This window comes from Electrona antarctica (genome assembly GCF_951216825.1).
Source record: "Electrona antarctica genome assembly, chromosome: 4".
Taxonomy (NCBI): Eukaryota; Metazoa; Chordata; class Actinopteri; order Myctophiformes; family Myctophidae; genus Electrona; species Electrona antarctica.
In genome coordinates, this window is record NC_136809.1 from 34,758,751 (window position 1) to 34,785,619 (window position 26,869).

Below are 26,869 nucleotides of genomic sequence, written 5' to 3' on the forward strand. Positions count from 1 at the left end.
CAAAAATTGCTACTATTTACTTTCCCCATTTTCAACGGTTTTTATTATATTGTGACACTTGCTTTGGCAATGTAAACGTATGTTTTCTCATGCCAATAAAGCTCCTTTGAATTGATACAGCATTGGTACAGCATTTTGTAAACAGTCACATTGTGTTGTTATATACATGTTATACAGGGTATAAAGCTTTTTTGAAACAAATAGCAGCAATTATTTTGCAGTCACTTTGTACAGTAGCAGCATTTTTTCCTCAAAACCTCAGATTTAGGATGTGTTTAAAGGTAGCAGCTCTGCAGTAGGTCTAGTGGTAATCAATGCATGTGTGTGCGTGTGCTCCTGAAAAATCTATGGGCAGACGTCGTGGTACCACTGTCTCGATAACTCTTGTTAGTTGCACTTTGAAACCATTTTGATGAGGGTCTGTCTGTCTGTCTGTCTGTCTGTCTGTCTGTCTGTCTGTCTGTCTGTCTGTCTGTCTGTCTGTTGGTGCCTGGTCAGAAACGCTGTATCTCCATATTTCAACGGAATAATAATAATTGTAATAATAAACTACAATGTATCCGTTGGAATGCAGGTTCTCCTTTTCCCCATATTTCATGAAAAGGACAATACGAGGTTTCCACTCCGAAAGCGAGTGCATAGCGGTGCAGTACGTAACGTATCCCAGCAGCCAAACTCAAAGCACTTCATTAGGTGAAAAAGGCTTTTAAAACCACGGCTTCTTTGGTCTTCTGCCAGCATGGCTTTTAGAGGACGTATGTCCAGCCAGTCAGTCCCTGGCTCCCACCGCCTTAACGCAACCAATCATCCATCAGAGAAGCTGAATTCCGATACCCCAACTTTCACACTTGTGAAATGCGAGGTCGGGTGGGATTGCCCAATAGGATCGGAATGCACTACGCTGTCATTTCAAAGCGACGGCACATTCCGCAATCACTAATGACGTGACACACAGCTTGATCACTGGAACCTGAGTCGTGGATGAAAATGTACATGTATAGAATAATATGCAGACCTATAGATACAAGGGCACCTGCTCAGACCGCAAGGATATCTGTGATATTCCTGCTCAGTCATGATATGATACTGAATGGAATGCTATTGATTTGTGTCAATGTAACCACTGAAGGTTGGTTGACAAACAGCACTCACTCCGATTGTCGCTCGGTCGGTCGTACTGAAGGAGCTTTATTTGACGGGCGGCAGTCACTCAGGGGTAGAGTGGCCGCTTGGCAAACTGAAGGTTCCCAGTTCGATCCCGGGCACCCCCTGAGTGTCCTTGGGCAAGATGCTGAACCCCAAATTGCTCCCGATGAGCAAGTTGGTGCCTTGCATGGTTTCCTCCGCCATTGGTGTGTGAATGGGTGAATGTAATGCACAATCTATGTAAAGCGCCTTGGATAAAAGCACTAAGATAAATGCACCATTTACCATTTATTTGAATAATAGTATAAATGGGACATTTGATAATTTAGCCCTTGAAAACCTGAGTTTGATTCTACAAATGCCTTCTGAATCAGACAATCGGTACTTCTCAGACATTCCAGATTCTTAAATGTTCAAAAATAGCAGATGCACAAGAATAGAATAGCCAACGCTAAAATCTAAACATAGGGTGAAAATTACTTAGGGGGAAAGATCAGGGTCCGTGTGTGTGTTCTTGCATTACTATACTTGTGAGGACCAAATGTCCTGTTGATCTTTTTGATTGATTGAATGCTTTATTAATCACAAAATGTAAACAGCACAGAGGTACGTAGTAAAACATTTTAAGCTAAGTAAGGGATAACATAAAAACAAATGTCCCGTGGGGCTTGTTTCCATTCTTGTGTAATATAGCTGGGTAACAGCTGTCAGGACGTAATATTTCAAATATCAATATTCATAATTTATGAATTATGATTTATTAAAATATTACAATATAATAATTATATTGTTCACGTCACTGTAATGTAACATGAATTCTTGGACAGACTTGCATTAAATATTCCAACGGTACTTGTACTGTAAATATTGAGATATAATACACAACGACTTCTTAATGAAAATCATATAAATTTATTATAACAAAATATATCAAATGTGTACAAACAATCCCAAAAATTGGCACAGGTTTAAATGAAACCTTTTGATCAAAGTAAGGTCAGGTAAAGGTAAATAGTGATAGCTCCTGAAACAAATACAGGAAAGAGAAACATGAAATAATAAAAGTGAGGTTTCAAAAATAGCAGATCTACCTTCCAAAATAACATCTCTACCCTGCCTGAACGCTACACTCAGTTGCCATTTATCATGTGATATAATGCTCGCCTGTGTGTAGAGGTCAGCAGTGGATGGCAGCCATTGTCTGTAGCGGTGACCATGTGGTAGCTGGGCCGTGGTGCTGTTGAGCTAGCCAGAGGCTAGGGGCGGTGGATGGCCGGCCCAGAAGGATGTCACTGGGCAGTGGTTTAGTAGTCATCAGAGGCAGCTGTGTGCAGGCATCGGTTTTCCCTCGTCGGGATCAGCTCGGTGGCGCTTGGCTTAAGCTGACCCTCTTGAAGATTCGAGCGGCAGAGGAGACTTGGGATGTCTTATCCTCTGGGCGCTGAGAGTCTCGTAGAGAGAGAACCTGTCGTCTGGTCAGTTTTGGGTTGCCTCACGGTCTCTGGGAACCGGCCGCTGTGGCGCTGAGGTCTTACCCAGGAAATGGAACTTCTGTGGTGGGGACAGAGTCAACCCAGGGCCTGGTCAGTGAAGGAGGACAGAGTGTGTGTGAGCGGGGACGTGGCGTCAACCCTCCCTTGCTGCGGTCCTCCGTCTTCCCAGTAGAAGTTTTTAAGAGAGAGATGGCTGCTTGGCCATCTCATATATATTGAAGAGGCGGAGACTGGCTCCTTGTCATGCAAGGAGCTGCAGGGTCCGGACGTGTGTGTGTGGGCTGTAGGGGGCTGTCCCCTTAACCCATGAACCATAAAGCACATGAAATACTAACTCGTCACTAGTGGTTCTGGGGAGCTCCTATCAATACATCTGACTAAATATTTGCACTCAGCATGAATTTCCACATGTGGAGATATCAAACAGTACAGCCGTATGTAAATTAGAAGTCAGGCAAGCCAGAATATAATTATATATATAATATATAATACACTCATCACATTAATTCAACACAATATATATATATATGGTTGAACCCCAATAGATAGTATACAAATATATATATATATTCGTGGTTCAAAGGCATAATATGTGAACAGTTTTATTCAAACTTTATTGTCTCATTGTGTAGTCTTAGAGAGGTTGCTCTCAGCATTCTGCATGCTTATGTAGCCTGCATTCCAATGGGCAATAAAGCTCACATTACGTAGGGGTCCTGGTTCAGCCCCCCCCCCCCCCCCCCTTTCTCTTGTAAGTAGAGTCAGTCCAGCATTGTCAGGGAGAACATGGGGGGGGGGTTATGTACCGTGCCTCCAATGTGTTCATTTGGTTATGAACAAAAATCCATCTGTGTTCATATCCGTCCAGGTCCCACGCTACATGTCCCCCCTTTGTCCTCAGTATCATGACGAAACGACACGTTGAGTCCTTGATCTTTGAGGGCAAAAGTAAAAAGTGAGAGGGTGAACACAGAGTACACAGAGCATATACATCGCATGATTAAATGGCAACTTCTTATCTGCTAAACTGTTCTGGTGACTGTATAACTCTGGACTTCTTGAAAGAAAGTTCTCTTATAGGCCGTGGCTCTATAGTCAGAGGCTTCAAGTTAAACACAAAACAAGTCTACACAAAATTGAAGGAATAAGGCCAAAAACACAAAAGGAAAAACTCCAAAAAAATGCACATAAATTACTGTATGTTTTGTTTACTATGTGGAAAGAAAGCATACTTGTTCTACTCACTGTGACGTGAATAGATTGATTAACTCTAGTACAAACTGATTTGTTGAACAACAATTCAAAACAAAGAAAACACAGGTAACATACAGGTAATCTCAAATAGAGCTGAGACTGTTTAGAAAACTCCTATTATAATGTAGGCTATAATTGGAGGAGTGATGTGTTAGCATTTGTCATGCCTTTTTATCAGAGCACTTCTTTCTAAGATCTGTTTTTGTTTACCATAGTTTAATTTAAGCAGTGAGTTCACTCTAACTGACGTGAAGTAGTCACGTGTAGTTTAGCTACCGGTTAGATTGGGTTTGATTGGGTCTAGCTACGTCAAAGGTTTGCTGTAGGCTTTAGACCTATAATAGTAGGCATCTCTCCTAGTCACCGAAATGATGAAGTGTGTGTGGAGACATCATTTCTATATAGTTGTAATTGACAAAAATGATGGCCTTAGATTCACAAATTGGACATGCACATGTGGGTTACTGTCCCTAGCAAATTGGTATAGTGTTTTAAGCATTACAGCCATTGTTCCTCCTATCACTACAGATCAACAGTTCATGACTCTGTTATCCTGTGAAAAGAGGGACTAATGATGTCACAGTTGTAAAAGTGGCATACAGAGCCCCTACCATCCCCACCCTGATCAGGGGCGAGGAATCAAAGCTCCTGATTCACTCACAACTTATATGCTTAAAACAAAATACCACTAAGCTTTGTACAGTGCACGAATCCCTGTGAAGTCGGCCAGCAGTATTAACAGCTGTCATCTGCGATGGACAAAGGTCAACCATGGTTGGCCCTTGTCTGTCAAACATATTCCTTGATATATTACTTATCAGTTTAAATCACCTTTGATAGGGCAAAATCACAACCAATGTGGGTGGAGCTACAGTGTAGTTAATACATGCTGTTACCTCACCTATGGTTAGTAAAACAAATAATGATCAAGGCACACAGATAATGTTCATCATCATGGAGTGACTAAAAAAGTTTATGTTGCCGTATCTTATACACTCGTTTATATACATGCAAACGTGTTGCCTGTGTATAAACATCTCAAACTGTTATGAGACATACGTGACACAAAGTGTACAAACAGATGTATATAATTACTGCAAACAACAGGTGTAACACTGTATCCCCCCGAATGTTTCAAATGACACAAACTATATAGTGTAGTGGTCGTCTGAAACATTCACGTACAAAGAAATAACCACCGTGTTGTGTAGAATTATCAAGGTGTATAATCCCTCATAGATTTTCTCCAGTCATTATCAGTGGGGCTTGAAACCTGTCTGGCAGCGTAGATGCGGGATTTCTTTTGTCTACGAGATTCCTTTGGGGAATTCTTTACCAACACAGGGCTCTGATGACTTTCGGGGAGACAGTCATCGATTTGGGTGCTGACAGTTACATAAGATGCTTCATGGCATTCTCTGTCAAACGCTTCCTTTGCCAAGGATCGCAAAACAACGGCACGTATTTTCTCAGAATTGATTCCGAGAGGGAAGTGTTTTGTAACAGAGGGAAGTAAATTATTTAGGAACAACGCCTTGAAATGTACATCTTCCTCCATCTTTGGGCTATTTTTACTGCCGAAAAATGCTTTCATTAAACGTTTATAAAATACCCTAACATCTTCCTGCTCATGCTGTTTAATTTCCATGGCCGAAATCAGCCCACTTTTGGCAACATCGTGGTCAAACTCCCCGATTATTGCCTGACAGACAGAATGCCAGTCTAGTAGTGTTTGACTTGCCTGCCGCCTAAGGCAGGAGGCAACTTCGCGGCTTGAGGTTAAACGGATGAGATTCACCTTTGTTTCCACCGTGACTGGTTCATACGAACGTAAACTGTCAACAATACAGTCCAGGTATGCTTGGGAATCTGTATTGCCTGAAGCCTGTGGGTAAAAATGGTCTATATGTTTAGAGATTTTCCACAGGACATCATCCCCCAGGGTCTTAGCATGTGCCTGTGTGTTAAGGTCAGGATCTACTTGATTTGATGGTAGAGGTGACATCACCTCCACCATGCCTACACCATATTGTGCTCTGACCAAATCTGGAGTCTGACCACCAGTTGACCGGGTCACAACCCCGGACCGATAAGGATATTGGCTGACCTGGGGTCGCTTTGGCCGTGTTGAGAAAGGGGTTAAAAGTTTAGTATCAGGCACATAGGAGGTTGGGGAGGAAACAGGATCCAGCCCCCCCCCTCCTTGTTGACTGCTAATGAGAGGGGATGTGTCATTGCACGTCCTGTGGTTTTCCCACTCATTTTCGTCAATTTGGTCTATTTTAGCTTGCAGCATTGAAATATGCTGTACGCTAAAATTAAGGCTAGCGTCCTGTGAAGCCACAGTGTTCCGTAATTGATCGATTTCTATATTTAGTTTGTTCACATTAGAATTCAATTCTGAGATTACTTTTGACTGATTAACCCCCAACTGGGTCTGCTCCACAGGTCCACAGCAAAGCTGACCATTGCGTGCCTGAGTTCGACCTCTGACCTCGGTCAGGAGGTCCTGAAAACATTTAACCATATCATCATTAGCGGTACATTTACGACTCTCCAGGCATGCAATCCTGTCTTGCAAATCTATGACAGAACTCTGTAGTTTACAGATTTGAGTCAAATCACCATATCTTTGCATTGTCACATTTTCCTGTTTTAAAACATCTCTCAGCAGTTCGATCTTTTGACTCTTAGCTGTTGATAACGGTGTAATCAGTTGACACATGTCTGTATCACAATCAAATCGAAAAGTATTTTTCAGTTTGGGATCAAAATTTAGCCCTCTTATTGCTTGTGCTACCACATATGCCATGTTATGCAGCATATTTGAGCAATTTTTGAGACAAGGACTGCTGAGAGATAGTCACTGGAAGAAAAAAAAAAAAATTATGAGATTTCTCTTCGGCTGGCAAAAATAGTTATAATGTACCACTTGTCAGTATATAATCGTGACTAAGGGAACTAGAAGTGTGTTTGGTCTACTTAAAATTAAGTTGAAAATACTTTGTAGGTGAACTTTGATAGTTCGAACAAGTTTAAAATAGAATTTAGTTGTTTCCCTGGAAATTAAATAATAACTTCTAGGATTCTGAACTGATTGTAACCAATCTGTTCTGCCAAAATGAATTAAAGCTTAAGTCTAGATCATAATGGAACTAAGTTGGATAGCATTATAATTATTTTGAGGTTAACAAGAACACATTTGCCACTGAAGTGAATCTCTCACAATTTGGTACAAGACAAAGACAAAGACTTTCACAGCCAGGAGAGAGTTTAGAAGTAAACTACTAGTATATATTCTGCAAAATTGGTGATAGGAGTTTGTCTCTCTCTGTCTGCATGGCCCAACACAGGGGAACAGGCCCAGAACCCCCCCTTCTTCCTCTTCGATTTGAAGGGATGAAGAAAAATAGGTGGGGGTCAGGTCTGCCGTGTGGCTCTGGAGGCCAAAACTAAATGGGGTTGGTGTCAACTGGTTGTTGACTCAGCTAATCCTGCCTGGGTTTATGGCCTGGAACCAGGATGGACTACCCCAAAAGGTTTACAACACTCACCCCCCTTTTCAATGATTGATAACAAATCTTCAAAGGGGGTTGTGTGTTGTGTGTGTGTGTGTGTGTGGGTGTGTGTGTGAGGGCCAAAAATCTAAAATGGTTCCGGTCAAACACACACAGTGCACACAAAAATCTTCCTCTCTCACCCTAGGCAGAGAGATGCTTAACTTTAGCCATTTGGCCAAGTTAAATACAAACCAACAACATGGTACACATTTAGTTTCAATAAACACCTCAATCAAAAACCCTAGCTTGCTTGGAGCCAGAGGCCAAGGTCTAGAATGTGAGGCATGAATTAAAACCAAAACATATAACCAAACTGTTGCCCTGCTGATCTGTGCAGAATTTTGCTCCAGTATACTGTCAAAATGTTACAGCAATTGTTTCAGCAAAATTTCACACTAACTGCTACTGTGTCACTAATAGGCTACAAAAGGAAAACAAACTTATGACAAGCTGCTTACGTCCAATCACTAACCTGAGCGTCACAGTTTCACTTCTATTTAACCAAGAGTATGCAGTTATGACTATTGGTAAATAGTAGTTATAGTTACACTTGAGAATTAGTGATAGACCTATAACACTTAATTTTTTACTCTACAGGAAGTGAAACAAAGCTGTATTTCAAAAACGTCCTCTAGTTATGGAGAGGGCTTCCAAATAATGTCAAGATCTACTCGATTTGACACAGATATTATGAATCCAATGTGTCAGATGGAGGATATTTGACATATGGTTTCACGCCACTATAGCCACATTTGCTTGTCTAGATCGCTAATCCTGAACAAAGCTTGATGACTCAGTGTATCCAGAGTCGATCATATATGATATATGATATGATTATGACAATATTTAATATATTATCATAACTTGGGGAGTCCCCACAAAAATGACTTTGACAACTACTGTTAACACACCATGCCTTCTCTAACTTCCTCAGGGGTTGGAAAGAAAGGGATTTTTGGAATAGTGCCTATTTTGAAACGCTTTCACTCAAATTCTGTTTTTAGATTTGAATCATTCTACAATTAACTTCCAACCAGACATTGATCAACTTAAATCACTGAACTCGATTACGAAAATAAGAACAACAATACTAGGCCTGTATTATTATTGTTATTTAAAAAAAAACTTTTTCCAAAAATATATATATATATATATATTTTTTTGTTTTGGAAAATATTAATTTTAATCTCAGAATTTACAGTACGTACAGTTGGAATAAGAGTCTGCCTCACACGGGGCACCATCTGTAATATAGCTGGGTAACAGCTGTCAGGACGTAATATTTCAAATATCAATATTCATAATTTATGAATTATGATTTATTAAAATATTACAATATAATAATTATATTGTTCACGTCACTGTAATGTAACATGAATTCTTGGACAGACTTGCATTAAATATTCCAACGGTACTTGTACTGTAAATATTGAGATATAATACACAACGACTTCTTAATGAAAATCATATAAATTTATTATAACAAAATATATCAAATGTGTACAAACAATCCCAAAAATTGGCACAGGTTTAAATGAAACCTTTTGATCAAAGTAAGGTCAGGTAAAGGTAAATAGTGATAGCTCCTGAAACAAATACAGGAAAGAGAAACATGAAATAATAAAAGTGAGGTTTCAAAAATAGCAGATCTACCTTCCAAAATAACATCTCTACCCTGCCTGAACGCTACACTCAGTTGCCATTTATCATGTGATATAATGCTCGCCTGTGTGTAGAGGTCAGCAGTGGATGGCAGCCATTGTCTGTAGCGGTGACCATGTGGTAGCTGGGCCGTGGTGCTGTTGAGCTAGCCAGAGGCTAGGGGCGGTGGATGGCCGGCCCAGAAGGATGTCACTGGGCAGTGGTTTAGTAGTCATCAGAGGCAGCTGTGTGCAGGCATCGGTTTTCCCTCGTCGGGATCAGCTCGGTGGCGCTTGGCTTAAGCTGACCCTCTTGAAGATTCGAGCGGCAGAGGAGACTTGGGATGTCTTATCCTCTGGGCGCTGAGAGTCTCGTAGAGAGAGAACCTGTCGTCTGGTCAGTTTTGGGTTGCCTCACGGTCTCTGGGAACCGGCCGCTGTGGCGCTGAGGTCTTACCCAGGAAATGGAACTTCTGTGGTGGGGACAGAGTCAACCCAGGGCCTGGTCAGTGAAGGAGGACAGAGTGTGTGTGAGCGGGGACGTGGCGTCAACCCTCCCTTGCTGCGGTCCTCCGTCTTCCCAGTAGAAGTTTTTAAGAGAGAGATGGCTGCTTGGCCATCTCATATATATTGAAGAGGCGGAGACTGGCTCCTTGTCATGCAAGGAGCTGCAGGGTCCGGACGTGTGTGTGTGGGCTGTAGGGGGCTGTCCCCTTAACCCATGAACCATAAAGCACATGAAATACTAACTCGTCACTAGTGGTTCTGGGGAGCTCCTATCAATACATCTGACTAAATATTTGCACTCAGCATGAATTTCCACATGTGGAGATATCAAACAGTACAGCCGTATGTAAATTAGAAGTCAGGCAAGCCAGAATATAATTATATATATAATATATAATACACTCATCACATTAATTCAACACAATATATATATATATGGTTGAACCCCAATAGATAGTATACAAATATATATATATATTCGTGGTTCAAAGGCATAATATGTGAACAGTTTTATTCAAACTTTATTGTCTCATTGTGTAGTCTTAGAGAGGTTGCTCTCAGCATTCTGCATGCTTATGTAGCCTGCATTCCAATGGGCAATAAAGCTCACATTACGTAGGGGTCCTGGTTCAGCCCCCCCCCCCCCCCCCCCTTTCTCTTGTAAGTAGAGTCAGTCCAGCATTGTCAGGGAGAACATGGGGGGGGGGTTATGTACCGTGCCTCCAATGTGTTCATTTGGTTATGAACAAAAATCCATCTGTGTTCATATCCGTCCAGGTCCCACGCTACACTTGTCCTATGTACCGGTTTTCAATTCATCAATAGAGCATAAAACATTAATACATTAAGTAAGTCAACAAAGTGTGTAAGTGTAGATCAAGTGTATAACCGCTCATTTCAATGGGAATATCTTTCCACAGTCCACACACATTCCTGATCTCAGGCCAGTTTTGTAAGGATGTTTTGGATGATGATGTCAGGGAATTCCACATTATGGTGGCAGAGTCTGTGTGTGTCGAGGAAAGTGTTAGTAAGTACATAGTTATCGTTGTAATAATTGCGTTCACCATGCAGTGTATCCAGTGTGTAGTTATTTTGGTGAAATAAACTTGAGTCTAGAGTGACTTTTGACCTAGAGTAGACCTCTGACCTAGGCTAGCTGCCATGTGTTCCTGTCAATACAGCTAGCTGCTATCAAGAGTTATACATATGTATAGTAGTTGAAAGTAACCAAGTACATGTTCTGTACTTTAGGAACTTTAAGTACATTTTGATACCAATACTTTTGTACTTTTACTCAAGTAAACTTTGAATACCAGACTTTTGCTCGTAACAGAGTATTTCTACATTGCAGTATTGATACCTTTTACTTAAGTAAAAAATGCTAGTACCTTTCCCATCACTGTTTGTGATAGCTTTTGTGATCAAAACAATGTTGTCTGGAGCTAGTGTATAAGCTGCAAGTCAGACGGGAAATGCTTTGGTTCAGACAGGATGTTCCATTACAGTCAGGTTTAGTTTATTGCATTGTACAAATACAGCTCATGCTCTAGGGTTAGGAATTGTCGTGTAATGCAATCATAGATGCATGAGTTTTGCTACGACGCCGTATGATTATCGTAGGCTTTATTCGTCGACTTGGTTTTACACACCGGTCTCAGGAATGTCATTCTTACCATATCCATGTTAATTCCGTATCCACACATTCCCGTTCTTGGGTGATACCAACTACATGTGGGTGCAGCAGGCTAAACCATTATTGATTGATTGATTGAAGTATTTATTAACAGATTGGAGAAGTACAGTACGTTTCAAGCACAACTCAATACAAAACTGTTAACTGTGGACGACACCATAAAGCATTACACTTGTTTACAATAGGGTCCACCATGTTCAATTCATCATAACATTTAGAGACGTACAAATATACACTTCTATATAGCCAAAAACAGGAAATCATCATAGAGGAGGTAAAAAGGGAAAAAAACATATACAGTGAGGGGGAAAGGGGGTGGGTGCGGGATTCAGATTTTACGGTGGCCAGTTTCGAATTGCAGCCGTCCGTAGGTGCCCTTTGAGAGCGGTTTTGAAGGAGTCCAGGGATTCGCATGTCTTAATGACTGTTGGTAGGGCATTCCACATTTTGGTGGCATAAGAGCGTAATTAATTTAGTTCCTTGTTTGTGCCGAATCTGGGTTGCACATGTTGTGGGTGTGGACTTTGTAGACATTAAGGAAGTATTTAGATAGGTACATGGGTATCTTGGTGGTGTACCGAATCTTGTAAACCAGACCCATTGCAAGATGCTGTACTCTGTCGTCAACCCTAAGCCATTCCAGCCTGTCAAAGTGGGCAGGGATGAGGTGGGTTAGGGGAGTGAGGCCAAGTAGTAGCCTGACCAGTTTGTTTTGGGAAGTCTGGAGCCTTGTTTTAAGGGCCTTTGAGGTGCTGTGGCACCAAGAGGGTATTACATAGATACAGTGCCAAAGCCATTCTGGTGATGAATAAGAGGCAATTAATTAAAGTGGTTTAAAAATTCATCCTATATTAAAATGGCAGAGAGGGTTAGGGGATGACGTCAGAATTGTTGACTAGAGCTGTCAACGATTATGAAATTGTAGTTGACGATGTCACTTAAATAATTGGTATAAACGATTTCATTGCGTTTTCTGTCGTTGAACTGTGTGTGTGTGTGTGTGTGTGTGTGTGTGTGTGTGTGTGTGTGTGTGTGTGTGTGTGTGTGTGTGTGTGTGTGTGTGTGTGTGTGTGTGTGTGTGTGTGTGTGTGTGTGTGTGTGTGTGTGACGTTTGAGGAGTTGAAGGTTAATTGGTCATCAGAGGATTGATGAATGTCACTACAAGAATTAGTATTGGTGACACCAGCGCAGACAGACGTGAAAATCTGACTGAGTTACTTGTATTTAGTCAAGGTTTCCCAATCCTCCATCGACAGACACACAGGAAATGAGCAAGCCAGTGGCAAATAGAATAATCCTTCAGCTTTGATGTTAAACAAGTAAAGTATTAGCATCAGAATACCAAAAGTACAATTTCCCATTCTGCAGTTTTATAATATCCCATATGATTTGATTTTATAATAATTAAAGCCTGAAAAAGTATTTTGTGATCATGAAGGCTGTTCAGTGTTTTCTGGGGAAGCTTTCAAAGGGTTCAACAAGTTGGAAAATCTTTAAATAAAGATACCACATACAAGCTGTTTATGTTGGGATATTGGCCAACATTTCAATAACGGTGCATCCCTAGCTCTGAATGGACAAAATGATTATACTTTCTTTAATACAGAATGAGATCATATAGACATCGGTTTATATACATGTAGGTTATCGGCCATGACAGCAATTCATTATATCGGATATCGGTCCGAAATGTCATATCGCGAATAGGGGACGAATAGTTTTCATAATCCTCATGGGGGCCCGTGCCGCAACGGCAGGCTGGCAGCCAGGGTGTTATTGCTGGTGGTGGTTTCATTGTGAACAAGTAGCCTAAGAAGCAGAGTAAGTACTGTATGCATGCATATACCCTTACCTACCTGGCAGGTTAAGCACACAGATTAGCATTTCAATGCCTGATCTGCATGTGTACAAGGGACAGGCAACGCGGTCCACCCCCCACCACCCCCCGCCCGGACAGTGAGGAAAACAGACGTGTTAAGGTGCCAGACTTGGATGGTTAGAGCGGCGCGATTACATACAAAGTCAATGCAAGACGAGAATTGCGCGAACGGGCGCGACCTGATGCGGCACAAACGGGACGAACCGAGGCGAATATATATTCAGGTCCCATTCCTCATGGGGGCCGAGATCCCTGGTCCAATTCCTCATGGGGGCCCTGGCCCCCCGGCCCCCACAGACTCTACGTCACTGTCGCCCATCCCTCCATCCCTATACGTATAATCATGATTGTTTCTCTCACTATAGTCCATGAATATCCGCATCCTTATTGCCACCACTGATCCTCTTGTTGTCCTTCCTTCTCCTGCAGGTTGTTCCAGGACGCTAAGGATGAGGCGCTAGCGGGGCAAGCAGGCAGCGTGTCGTGGTGGTGATTCATAAATCATGGTGATATTTGTGGGCGGGCCATCCTGTGTGGGCAACAACTGCAGCAATGAGTCTAAAGACTACTGCTACTCGGCCCGCATCCGCAGCACGGTGCTGCAGGGCCTGCCCTTCGGAGGAGTGCCCACCGTGCTGGCGCTCGACTTCATGTGCTTCCTGGTAAGTCCTTTCACAGCTTTCTTAGCGCTCACGGCGTGGTGCAGTGGTAAAAAGTAGCGGCAGCCTGCCCACCACCACAGAGTCTGTGGGGTGCATTTTCAGAGCATGTGATTTTTTGCCATCATGCCAAGAGGCAGAGAAATTACATGGTTTTGCCAGAGCTGCAATAGAGCACAGGTTCCCAAACAGTGAGTTGGGACCCATTTGTGGGTCTCTTTATTTTTTGTTTTCTACAAATTAAATTAAAAAATATCTATGAAATTCCAAAATGTCTAAGCAGTAGTGAAAATTGCCAAACTACAAGCTCACAACGTGGTGCGAAGCGACGTGTTGTGAGCTTGTAGATCTGCTATTTTCAATAGTTTGGGTAAATGTCTAATTTCTCTTTTTGGACTTGAGCTAAAGAGTTTGGGAATCGCTGCAATAGAGTACAGAAGTCCTGACGTCACTCGTTCATCCCCTGGGTCACGGAAGTCATTTCTCTATGGAAAATAACAGACAGACAGTATAATCGTCTCATAAGACTTGTGGTCCAAAAATAAACAAATTGCCCCGGCGATATTGTCAGGGAGGTGGCTCTTTATCCTACGATAGTAAGTCACTCAGACTATTTGATACAGTTTTCTGGAAAAAAGAAAGTATTGCTGTGGCAATGTTAGTGTTTTTTCGCCGTCAGTTGATGCTCAAACCGCCGGGCTCATTTGTTTATTTTTGGAACACAGTTCTTATATGTCGCCGATATTAAACACATCAATCGGAATTCAGAATGGGGGGAAAGAACGTGACCCAAGTCGGATGTGTAAATTACGTCAGACTTCGATACTCTATAGAGCGTCGTAGTCCCGCCCCCTACCAGGGCCCAGGAAATGATTCCCTGTTCATTTTCCTCATATACATTTCAAAAAGTATTTATTTAAAGACCTTTTGAGCCTCGTACAAAGCCAACTCGAGTTGTGACAAATCATGACAACAAACACAATTTTTCAGGCCAAACAAATAATTAGAAAGAAGAAAACGGCAGGTTACAACACTTTTTTTGTTGTTTTTCTTCTTTGTAATTATTTGTTCGGTCCAAAATGTTTTTTGTCATGATTTGTCACAACTCGAGTTGGCTTTGTCCGCGGCGTAAACGTGTTTAAATAAATACTTTTTGAAAAGCCAATGGAGAAAATGAATGGGGAATTCACTTCTGGGTCTCACGTCGTCATGAATGGGGGCGGGACTGCGACGCTCTATACCAGGGTTTTTTTAATACCACGCCCCCCATGCTAGTTTACTCGCCCCCCCTTACACAGTCCCCCCAGCGTTGTTGACTACTCGGCTAGCGCAGTCTCTGTGTAGCGTACACACATTTGCAAACTGAAGCATTAAGCCAAAATATGTTGCTAGAAGCACTAGGGTTTCTAAATCCTGCACTTGATTTTCTCTTTTGTATGTATTGCCAAGTATTGTGTACAAAGAAGCTATACGCACACCAAAGTCCTTGTAGCGGTGCCGGCACACGGGAGAAAACTGTAGAGGAAATCTTGAAAAAACAAGAAGGTGGCCGCACACGCCAATAGCCAGAGTGCCAATATTTTATTAGGACAGCAGGTAAGACAAAAATGAATCCAACGTTTCGGCGGTTAAGCCTTCATCAGGGAATACAGAGCACATAATGGTTCACACTTAAGTATGGTGCCAGAGAGTCATGCAACCAATCAGAAGGGGGTAGGGGAACACGGGTTAAGTAAGACCTGTAAGACCTGTCCCTGTGATATGAGAGGTATGGTTCATGGTCATGTGGTGTCTCAAGTTCACATACAAGAGGAGTTTATCTCAAAGATGACTATAAGGCCTCATGAGAGGCTCTGGAATATACATTCCTTGTCATAGAGACACTAAAATGTATCTGAGAAATACAACAGATATACAATTGTGAAATATAGAACCATACAACAACATGTATACAAAATAAAGTACATAATTAAATACATTCAATGCAATCAATATAGAAAAATATTCAAAGATTTGTTGTGGATTAAATCCATGTACTGACATGTATTGCCAAGTATGCCAATACTTGACTTTTACGCGAGTAAATGTTTAATACCAGACAGTATTTCTACATTGCAGTATTGATACTTTTACTTAAGTAATAGCAAATGTGAGTACTTACTCCATCACTAGCTGTGGCTTCATGAAGGCTGCGTTTGTACAGAGGTTACGTGCTGCTGGCATCGTGATGGACGCGGCTAATTGATGGAATAATCCATTGTGTTTAAAAGGAACAATGGATTGACCCACCAGGGGTAGGGGGGGGGGGTGTGTGTGTGTGTGTGTGTGTGTGTGTGTGTGTGTGTGTGTGTGTGTGTGTGTGTGTGTGTGTGTGTGTGTGTGTGTGTGTGTGTGTGTGTGTGTGTGTGTGTGTGTGTGTGTGTGTGTGTGTGTGTGTGTGTGTGTGTGTGTGCACGCGCGCGACACATTGATTGGCTGATGTATGATGATAAGAGCACCCCTCACTTCACAGGTAGGCCTATTAAAAAGGTCTTAAATGTCCTTAAATTGTCACTTCACTACCATCTCGGGAGTTAGGAGTCAGTACCCCCCAAAAATCATGTCTGGTTGAGAACCACCGACATAGTTGCATTACTACCACCACTGACCTGTGTGTGTGTGTGTGTGTGTGTGTGTGTGTGTGTGTGCGCGTGCGCAGGTACTTCTGTTCGTGTTCTCCATCCTACGGAAGGTGGCGTGGGACTACGGTCGCCTGGCACTGGTCACCGATGCCGACAGGTAGGAGGAGCCTAACACACACTCACACGCTGTGTCTCGTTGGACAATTGTTGTTGTTTTGAAGTTGTGTTCTTCAAACCATTCAAGGTCCATCCTGGATACATACTGCTTTCTGTCACTAATGTCATTTATGTTTGACTTGGGTCGTTTGCTCCTTCTATTTCTATTGATTATTGTATTGCTATCTTCATATAATTTCATGTTTTCTTGTTGGTTTCGTTCCTGGTCCCTGGGGAGCGGTGTTGTTTCCCCCAGGAGGGTCAGTGAGGACTCGGCTTGTGGTTGGCTGAGACGGGGGTGTGGGGGGAAGAACTTCACCCAGTTGATGGCTGCTCAGATGGCTTTAATGAGAGCAAGAGGGGGAGGGGCATCCTAGGCTTGCTTTCTAAGGAAAGAACACTTGAGGAAGTTGCATAGATAGGTTCATCACTTGGTAAATGTGTCAACACCTGTGACAAACACGTGTGTCCTCCTACCTGGATTGTTCAAAGTAATAAAAACCGGAATAACAACTTCTCTCCTGCAATATGTTGCGCATGTTGATTTTGCGATGTTGATTGATTGATTTTCTATAATATAGACAATATTGTGCAGCCCTACTACATGGTGAAACCAACATGGTAACTGCATCAACTAACGTTATGCCACCAAAAGCTGTTAATATGTTTGATTATATTGTGCAGTGCCCACTGCCCAGTCTCTTCCAGTTTTGCTGAAGGCCTAACAATTCCCAGATGGCTTCTCTACCCACTCAGCTCAGCTATGTTTATTTATTGTTATTGTCTCCACCAAACTTTGCACACACACACTCCCTGGATGCCAACGATGAACCTCTGCCCCAAATTTTCCAGAACGGCCTGTTATAGCACCACCAGGAGGCCGACTTTTGTAAAACACATTTTTTTATATTACTCCTCCAGATTTTGTACAAAAATCCCATGTGCTCATAGTCATGTGCTCAAGATGGATCTGTCTTATATTTCATATTCCATCATAATTGGCTAACATTGGCTTTCAAAGTTTGCAGGATTGGTTCGTTTTGAACAAAAAGCCTCAAATCATGAACGCAGCGTGCAATTTACGTGAAATCTTTCACGCACTTTCCTACTAGGCTGAGGAATATATCCCAGCCTTTTCACATTGGCCTGTTATAGTGCCACCAACAGGTGAATTTTTGCAAAACACATTTTTAGAACAAAATGCCTCAAATCATCCAATTGCCATCAAAGGCGTAAACAAATGGCACCATTTTCACATTGGTCTATTATAGCGCCACCAGGAGGCCACAACCTGACCTGCCCTGGTGGAGATCTGTGCCCCGAGTGGCACTTTATCTAGTTGGCTTTGATTTGATAATTTCATTTTTTGTGTCTCTTTTTTTATTTCAATAAAATGTGTTATTAGGATAATAGGGATTCAGGTGTCGGAGACAACATAGGATTAATAGAAATTGAGGAATGACTGAATGAAATTCCCTCGGTCAGTAAACTGACCAAAAATAAAGAAAAACCTCCATGTCACGATGAATGTCAGAGGACAGTGTCAGCTCTCTCTCTCTCTCTCTCTGTCTCTCTCTCTCTGTCTCTCTCTCTCTCGGTTTAACAACTCAGCGAGCAGCTAGGGACATTACCCAGAATCCCACAGTTGACAGTAGGGAAGGGAACAGAGCCATGGTGACGATAGAGAGACAGACTCTCTGGTGACTTGTGTGTGTGTGTGTGTGTGTGTGTGTGCGTGTGCGTGTGCGTGTGCGTGCGTGCGTCTAAGGACGGGGCGGGGGTTGTTGGCTGTTTGCCTGCTGACTCAGAGAAGTCACTGCTGGCAAACCTACAGTGGCATTAGCATTTCACGGCTGTAGGGTGGAAACCTTCTAAATCCATTGCTTTCTGCATAATATATGGCATAACAAAGAAGAACCTGTGTCCCACTGGATCCAATATAGTTATCATTTAGTCACAAGCTCCTGTTGATATTTTCCATTGGTTCAATATTCACTAGTAGCCCAGTGAACTGAACAGAACTGACACAGAGCATCTCTGTCATTTTAGATTTTAGCTACAGTATGTATACTATAAATATATTGCATGTTGGTTCTCAAAGTGTGGCTATTCAAAACTCATGAAAATGTGTGAATATATATTCATTTTTATGCGAACAATTTTAACTCAAATCAAAATGGTGGTCGGCGGCCAAATACATATCATTTTAGGGGTCCTTGACACGAAACAATTTGAGAACAACTGATGTAGCAACATAATGTTTTTCAGAAAACTCTTTAGAAGCCATTTTAGAATGGGCCTCAGGTCTTATTCTCTGTGTACACAGTGTTGAACTGAACACAGTACTCTGACGTGTTCATATTATGTAGTATTTACCCAGGGATGTACTCTCACAGTTAACCGGAAGGCTCGCCCCAAAACACGCTTGCCCCGATTTATTTTCCCGCACTTGCCCCCAGTGCTTCTTGTATTCTTGTCTGTTTTACTGGTTAGAAATACGTTTAGGGTTTATAGGCATAATTTTACTGAGGTTACGTTTAGGAATAAGGTTAGGTTTCCATTTAGGAATTGTCTGGTGGCGACCGTTCTAAGGTCGCTGGATTTGCCCTGGGGGCGAGGCATGTTTTTCGGCCAGCTTCCTGGTATTTCTCTCACACCATCAGGCTGTGTTACATGGTGTCGCATCCCACACACCACTCCCCAAAATCCTACAACAAGTGTTCTGGGCCCAATTCCAATGTCCCCCCTTACAGACTCACTGATTTAGGCCTGCATGAAGTCCGCTATAGGCTGTAGTTCTCAAACTCCTTCGAGCCAAGGACCCCCAAATTGATACATATTTGGCGTGTGCGTTGACAGGAGTGCACGGAAGTAGCCTTCTACAAGGATGAGATACTGTAGGTCTGTGGCAGGGCTGCTGTCTGTCTCTCTAGCTCTACAAGGATGAGATACTGTAGGTCTGTGGCAGGGCTGCTGTCTGTCTCTCTAGCTCTACAAGCATGAGATACTGTAGGTCTGTGGCAGGGCTGCTGTCTGTCTCTCTAGCTCTACAAGGATGAGATACTGTAGGTCTGTGGCAGGGCTGCTGTCTGTCTCTCTAGCTCTACAAGGATGAGATACTGTAGGTCTGTGGCAGGGCTGCTGTCTGTCTCTCTAGCTCTCTGTCTAGTAGTACATGTGCAGTAGTTGTGGTCTCCATAAGTCCCTATACTCTTGAGACATTGAGACATTTAGACCCTGATGATGTCTGGTAGGACACCTACTGGTTGACAAGTAGTACTGCCTGTATATGGATCTATTAACACAGATATTTAGATATATATTTATAACAGTTTTGGACATACCAGGTTTCCACCCGATGGCAACGATTTTAGACCGATGTTTACAGATGATGACACATTTAAAGTTCCAGCAAGGAGGAGCGTGCGTGACATTTCATTTTGCATGGTATTTTAAAGACAACGCTATAGTACTACTTAGTGACATGACGGCCAGAAATTACACACATTTAAATGTATTCATCCCCACCAGGTGAGGGATTATGTTTTTGTGTGGTATGACAGTCTTCATTGTTCGTGCGTTGGGCTGAGAAGTTGACCTCCACTGCCATATAGCTAAATGGTTAGAGTGGTCATTTGGGAAGCAGGCTCGCCCATGTCTACAACATGTGTCCAAGTGTCCTTGAGCAAGACACTTAAGCACCTAACTGCCCCCAAACCACACATCACTCCTCATCATGACCATCTGAGCAGCCATTAGCTGGGTGACGCTGAAACAGAATATCCCCCTGTGGGACTAACGAAGCTCTCCCTTTCCCAGATAACAGCTGACACCCGATATTCGGGCTGAATTAACCAATTACACGACTTTTGTTTCATTTTGAATGCCCCGCCTATGATTTCAACCCTGTTGTCAACCCTTCTCCTTCTGTTTTTTTGTTTTGTTTTGTTTTGTTTGTTTTTGTGTTTGTTAGAATGAAGAACAGATTCAGCCACATGGAGAATCAGGAATAGTATGTTGATGTTTATTTCCTGTTGGTCTTCCTGGGGGTTGACTCCTCATTTCCTCCTCCTGTTTGTTTTCACTAACTTGCGATTTCACTCAACACTTCCTTTTATCTCTGTTCAGATCTTCTTTTTGCAGGGTGTGTGTGTGTGTGTGTGTGTGTGTGTGTGTGTGTGTGTGTGTGTGTGTGTGTGTGTGTGTGTGTGTGTGTGTGTGTGTGTGTGTGTGTGTGTGTGTGTGTGTGTGTGTGTGTGTGTGTGTGTGTGTGTGTGTGTGTGTGTGTGTGTGTGTGTGTGTGTGTGTGTGTGTGTGTGTGTGTGTGCGCCCGTGTGCGCCTGCCAATGTGTGCTGCATGTGTGTGTGTGTGTATAGGGCCATGCATGCACGCATTCAGGTGGACATGTGTACATGCTAATGAGTGCACCTGTGTGTGTGTTTGCTAACATTTTCCCAGCCTGCGCAGGTGGAAGCTCTTCTATCATTGGTGAAGGTCCATTGGTTCCACGTGACCTTTGATGTTTTCTTTGACCAGCAACCTCTTCTGTTCTATCAAATTAATGGCTTTTCCACTGCGTGCTACAAGCTCAGCTCCACTTGACTTGGCTTTTCAATTATAATGTTTTTATCACCTCAGTTGATGTCCCTTATGCTTAAACCTTTTTATTTATTTATTTACTATTTTGAAAAACATTTGAAAGTAGTGAAAATAGCCAATCTACATCGACACGTTGTGAGCTTGTATATCGGCTATTTGAACTTGTACATGTAATGCCTTTTCTTTAGTATTCCAGTCCCACTGATCTTTGAAGCACCAGTCTACTTTACTTTTAAACTTTTATTGCACCTCCATCGAGCACCTGGTTGATTTCACATCACTATTATGTACATGCTGGCCAAACAGCCACTGTTTGCAGTGGGAAACCAAGTAAGCCGAGTGGAGTGGATCTGGTGTGCCTTCAGTGGAAAAGCCTCTCTAGGTTGTCTCTCCTGGTGTGTGTTATAACAAGCTCTCTAACCCTGCCGTTTGTTTTGCTTTTTTACATTAACATTAACACAGCCGAAGACGAGACACGGTGAGAAGGTAAACCGGGTATAGTGGTGTTACTTGTGACGTGACCCAGTTTGGTGCTACTTTAGACCAGTTGTACCCCTAGCGTATTTCTACAATCCTCAAGGACCACCCACCTGCCCCACAACGATGCATCATTTACTGCAGTGTTTCTCAAACTTTTTCATGTCGAGGTCAAGGACCCCAAATTGATATTCCTTTGGCGGCAGACTGAATATCCAATATCTAAATACTGAAACAAGCAAATTTTAAACTATCTGGGGTGCACACAAAAGCCAAGTAAACATTTGCATGTGAAATATCACTTTATGCCTGGTGCTCAAGTACTTTGTTACTATAAACCCCTGCTGATAAAACTGAGCATAGCTTTTCTGTATACACAGAGCGATGTGGTTATGGTTTGCTTCTGTATTTTATCATTTTCAATTTGAGCCGTTTAGATTCACAGTGTTTTTTTAAGAATGGAGTCAGGGCTGCCCCATATCTCAAAGAGTTATTTTTATTCATTTTTGACACCGACCTGTCCTTAGATGGCTCCTAGTGCAACCAGAGTACAGCACGGTATTGATGTGCTGAGACCCACACTTTTACACTGCAGTATTGCAGTGGTTTTTCATGTCAAGGACCCCCAAATTGATATGTATTTGGCCCCCGCATCTGAAAATATTTGTGTTTGATGTTTCAAAAATATATTCATTTTCAGTTTGAGTGACTTCTCTTAGTTTAGCAGCAGTTATTGCTAATTAAGCAGCTTTGGATGGGGACATACAGTAGATGTGGTGGGATAAGTGTCCTAATTGTCTCAGGGCTAATCTAATCTCATAATCTAACCATGTAATCAGGTTATGATCATAACCAGGGTGCCATCACCACAGACATCAATGCCATCATTATTTCAAACATGAGCCTCGGTTAAAATTTAATAACAATTATAAATATAAAAAAGTGAAAGTAGCTGATCTACAAGTTTACAACATTGTGAGCTTGTAAATGTTTCCGCGTGCCACCATTGCAGAACAAAGTATAACACAGAGCTTAAATGTTTAATCAGACGAATCAATTTAGTCGATTCAATTATTATTATTGTCAAATTATTATAGTAGTTCACCGCAAAAATGTCTTATTTTCTATCACTTACACCCCATTTGTTTTGTTTTTGTCAGCGGAGTCTTTTACTGAGTGACTCCTACTGACTGATGACCCAGTCATCTCATGTTTGGAATGCAAAGAAAAAAAAAAAAAAACTTCCAGGCTTCATGGGGTGTGTAATTGATAGAAAATAAGCCCTTTTTTATGGATGAACTACTCCTTTAAGCTATTAGTGCCAGTTCAAAATGTCAGTTTCGATATAGGTTTGATTAATTGCCCAGCCTTAAAGTCTATTCCGTTCAATGTTATAAGATCTAGAGAAAATATCCCGCTATCATTCCTTATAATGTAGCTCTTAGATATGCTTCTTGATTGTTGAATGTGTTTTGTGTTTAGCATCCTTGGAATTATAATAGTAAATGCTACTAATGTGGTATTAGTGATATATTACGTGACATTATTTTGTAAAAAAATAAATCTTTGCTCTAGACTAGATTGTTTGGTCAGTAACTGTAGTCTCCCGGTCTCTCCAGCTCTTTAGTAAATGGAAAATACATGTTCAGCAAAGGATATTCATCCAATCAGGAGAGAGACATGACTCGGGTTAAAGGATAAACAAGTGAAATTGGAACTGATGAAACAAGACAATGCACAGCCGCAGACACAAATGTAAATGGAACACTGATTAGATTAGATGACTATGGTATCCTGATCTGAAAGTTTATTTTCGGTTTTATTAAAGAGCTAGAGAGAGGTTGCGGAACAAACGACACTGTAGCAATGATTACTATCAGAATATAGAACTTTAGCTTTTTAACATATCACTTACATACCCACTTTAATGTATGTAACTGTTTCTTTTTTTAATTTATGGAAACAAAGGGAAAAAAAGATGAAATATGGAGATGCAAGGTTTCTGGCCAACACAACAGCAATAATATGCACAAAGCTGTAAGGTGGTATAGACCATCACCACAACCAAAAATGTGTTTCCGGTGTATTCAATGTATTTAGATATTGGAGCAGAATTATTCTTTAACCGTATTTCTTATAATGTGGTGTCAATAAACTTGCGCATGTAGGCTAACATCCTAACATATTCTGTTCTTCCTGCTTTGGGCTGTCATACTTTTCCTTCCTTCTGATTATGTGGTTTTTCTGTCTTGTTTCTTGTTTTTTGTTTTGTGTGTTCTCTCGCTCTACCTCAGTGTTGCCTCGGCCATGCATTCGGAGACGCCAGACCGATACGAACGCCTGACGTCAGTCTCCAGCTCTGTCGACTTCGACCAACGAGATAACGTAAGAACAACCAAACCCTACTGCATGTCTGCTGCAGTGGTGACAAATATTTTTCAAAATGTCCTCTTTCTCAGGTAATATTTCACCATTCACAAGAGTATTAAAAAAGGTATCAAAAGTCCTTAAATTGTCACTTTAGATATCTAACACGTATGTGTTTGTTTACAACACATTAAGCTAATCATTTAGGGACTGTTTCTTTTAGTTTTAGTCATATTTTTGTCATCTGAAATGTTTTATTATTAGTCTAGTTTTAGTCGACTAAATATCATAAGCTTATACTAGACTAAATCTACAGTTGACATCGTAAAGACTGATTCTACTCTTGGTTGCATGCTGAAATCTACAAGCTCACAATGTGTGGTGACCGTTGTGAGCTTAAGTATTTAGTTTGTTTATTTAGGTTTTGTCAGTGAAAAAAGCCAGTCGATGAACATTTTTCGTCATAGGTCTATGAAATCAACACTGATGACACGCTCACCTGGGAGACCTCTCCTGTGTGCCTGGTCAAGAAGTAGATCAAAACAAACGGGGAAAATGTGTCACTTTTATTTTTTTTATTTTTTTTTTGTGGAACAGGGGAAATGTTACCTTGCTTATTTGTGTCCGGGTAGCTCAGTCGGTATAGAGCTCTCGCCTTTGGACCACAAGCTCATGGGTTTGATCCCGGCCACAACTGCAAGTTGTGCAGTAAGTAGTGGGAGCTGGTGGTAGGTGTGGCACTCCACCTCAGCATCCATCTCCCAGGGGTCTAGCGCATTGTAACGGGGACAGACTCCAGCGTGTTACTGGCTGATACCGACAATAAGCCCCTCTTGACCTACTTATTATTTACAATTTAAGCATTTATCACATCTCTTAATCCAGTGCGATTTGCAGTAAGCAAGGTAAACACTAGGTAATACATCAAATGCATAGAGATAGTAATCTAGGATCATATAGGTATACCAAGAACAGATCAGTCTAACTCTAAACGTTATAATATCCAAAAAAGAAATAATCTGTACATTGAACCTATACAAACTAACATTTTACTACCGTAATAAAACCAAGTGTAGAGTCAAATACCCATTTATTTGATTGGAGTGTTAAATATTTTGCAACCAGCAGGAGTGGAAATCGGAACACCTTCTAAGCCAGTGGTTCCCAAACGTTTTAGATCAAGACCCAAAAGAGAAATTAGACGTTTGCCCGGGACCCCAAACTAGTGAAAATGGCTCAATCTACAAGCTCATAATGCGTCGCGAGCTTGTAGATCGGCTCTTTTCACTACTTCTTAAGCATTTCCCATGCAGTGTTTGGGAACCAGTGTTCTAAGCCGTTACTTCCTCATTGGATCCTTGCCACCTACAGCAGACGTTACAACTCCACGGTGAATCCATCGGCTTAACCCTTGACCCACCTTATGACCAAACGCGTCATCCCTTCTCTCCGTCTCCCCATGCATTGCCCCGCCCACACAGGCCCCTTTTAGCTCCTCTATTGGCTGAGCTCCTTGTAACCCTGTTAACCCATGCTGGGTCAGACCAGGGAGCGCATGGAGCCGGGGAGGGGTGGGGAGGAGTGTGTGGGTACTGTCCATGCACGTGTGTGTATGAGAGACAGAGGGAGAGAGAGAAGGGGGGGGGGGGGATAGAGAGATAAATGGGGTAGAGAGCGTGTGTGAGAGATGTAGGCAAGGGACAGAGAGAGGACAGAGTCTTATTCAGTTTGACACAGATTTGCACTTACGGAATTTCTTCAGACGTGCTGCTGTGTGTTCTGTTGGGTTTTGTATTTCATACAGACCTGCTAACTCTACATCATTTATCACAAGAGGAACACGACATCATAGACAAGTGGTTTTAGACCCGTTGTTAAGATACAATGATTACAATCACACAACCAGAGTCAGGTCGAAACACGACTGGTAAAACGAGTCCCTGTTTAAACGATAATTTAGCCTCGGTACCCAGGCTTTGTTGACTTGCTACTAACTGCTGTTTACTTCTGACCCCTGTTCAAGTCACTGTACTGTACTCTCAATGTGCTTGTCTAGAGAGAGTTGGGGGGATGGGTGAGTGGGTGGGAGAGGATGAGCAAGCTAACTGTATCTGTACATGTCTGTATTGTCTATTGTCTATTTGTGTTACTGCACTGTACTGTATGTAATGTTTTTCCCTGTGTATGGGACCCCCTCTAAAATGAGATGCTGCATCTCAAGGGGCTATTCTTTCAATACAATTCTGAGAAAATCCAATTATTTTCGTTCACATTCGGCTCAAAAATGAAAGCTTCCACCGCCTGTTTTCGGCACCCGCAGAGCCATAGAGTAAGACAGAGTTACGACATATCTGTTCACTTCATGGGGCCAGTCCAATGAAGTCTTCTACATAGACTTCTATTGGCGAAGAGCATTGCGAAGAGTGACAATGTCCTGGACCGGAAGTTGGCAGAATGCATTGGATTCAGGCAACAGCCCAGCTTTAAAGATCTTAAATCCTTTTATTTCAGATCGTTTTTTAGTAATAGTACAACATAAACATTAAAGAGACTTTATAGTTGTCACTGTACAATACTTTAAAACAGTTGTCATGTTGCACACATTCCTAAAATTGCTGATATTTGCGGCAGCCTCGTTGAAAACACCAGGTTGTCACTCTCCACTCCAGGCTGCATGAACAGCGCTCGAGTGCTCAGTCTTACTCCCGGGCATCCGCCCCTCTAGACCAGAAATCATACCGGCTGGGCCAGGCTAACGATCATTTGACACATTTTTATTGGTCCCTTTATTTTATTTTGTTTCCTACGTTTTGT

General features: G+C 42.0%; 1 protein-coding gene across 2 annotated transcripts in view; it reads left to right on the forward strand.

Annotated features, from left to right (window-relative positions):
• LOC306922298 (CSC1-like protein 2) overlaps positions 1-26,869 on the forward strand; it is a 71,309-nt gene that overhangs the window by 20,384 nt on the left and 24,056 nt on the right. The window contains exons 2-5 of one of the 2 annotated variants that reach the window (XM_079499788.1): positions 13,605-13,837; positions 16,533-16,612; positions 20,585-20,623; positions 23,983-24,073. In XM_079499788.1, the coding sequence (XP_079355914.1) occupies positions 13,679-13,837; positions 16,533-16,612; positions 20,585-20,623; positions 23,983-24,073 (369 nt within the window). In that variant the 5' untranslated portion in view covers positions 13,605-13,678. The remainder of the gene's footprint in view (positions 1-13,604; positions 13,838-16,532; positions 16,613-20,584; positions 20,624-23,982; positions 24,074-26,869) is intronic. The other variant, XM_079499789.1, reaches the window with a different exon arrangement.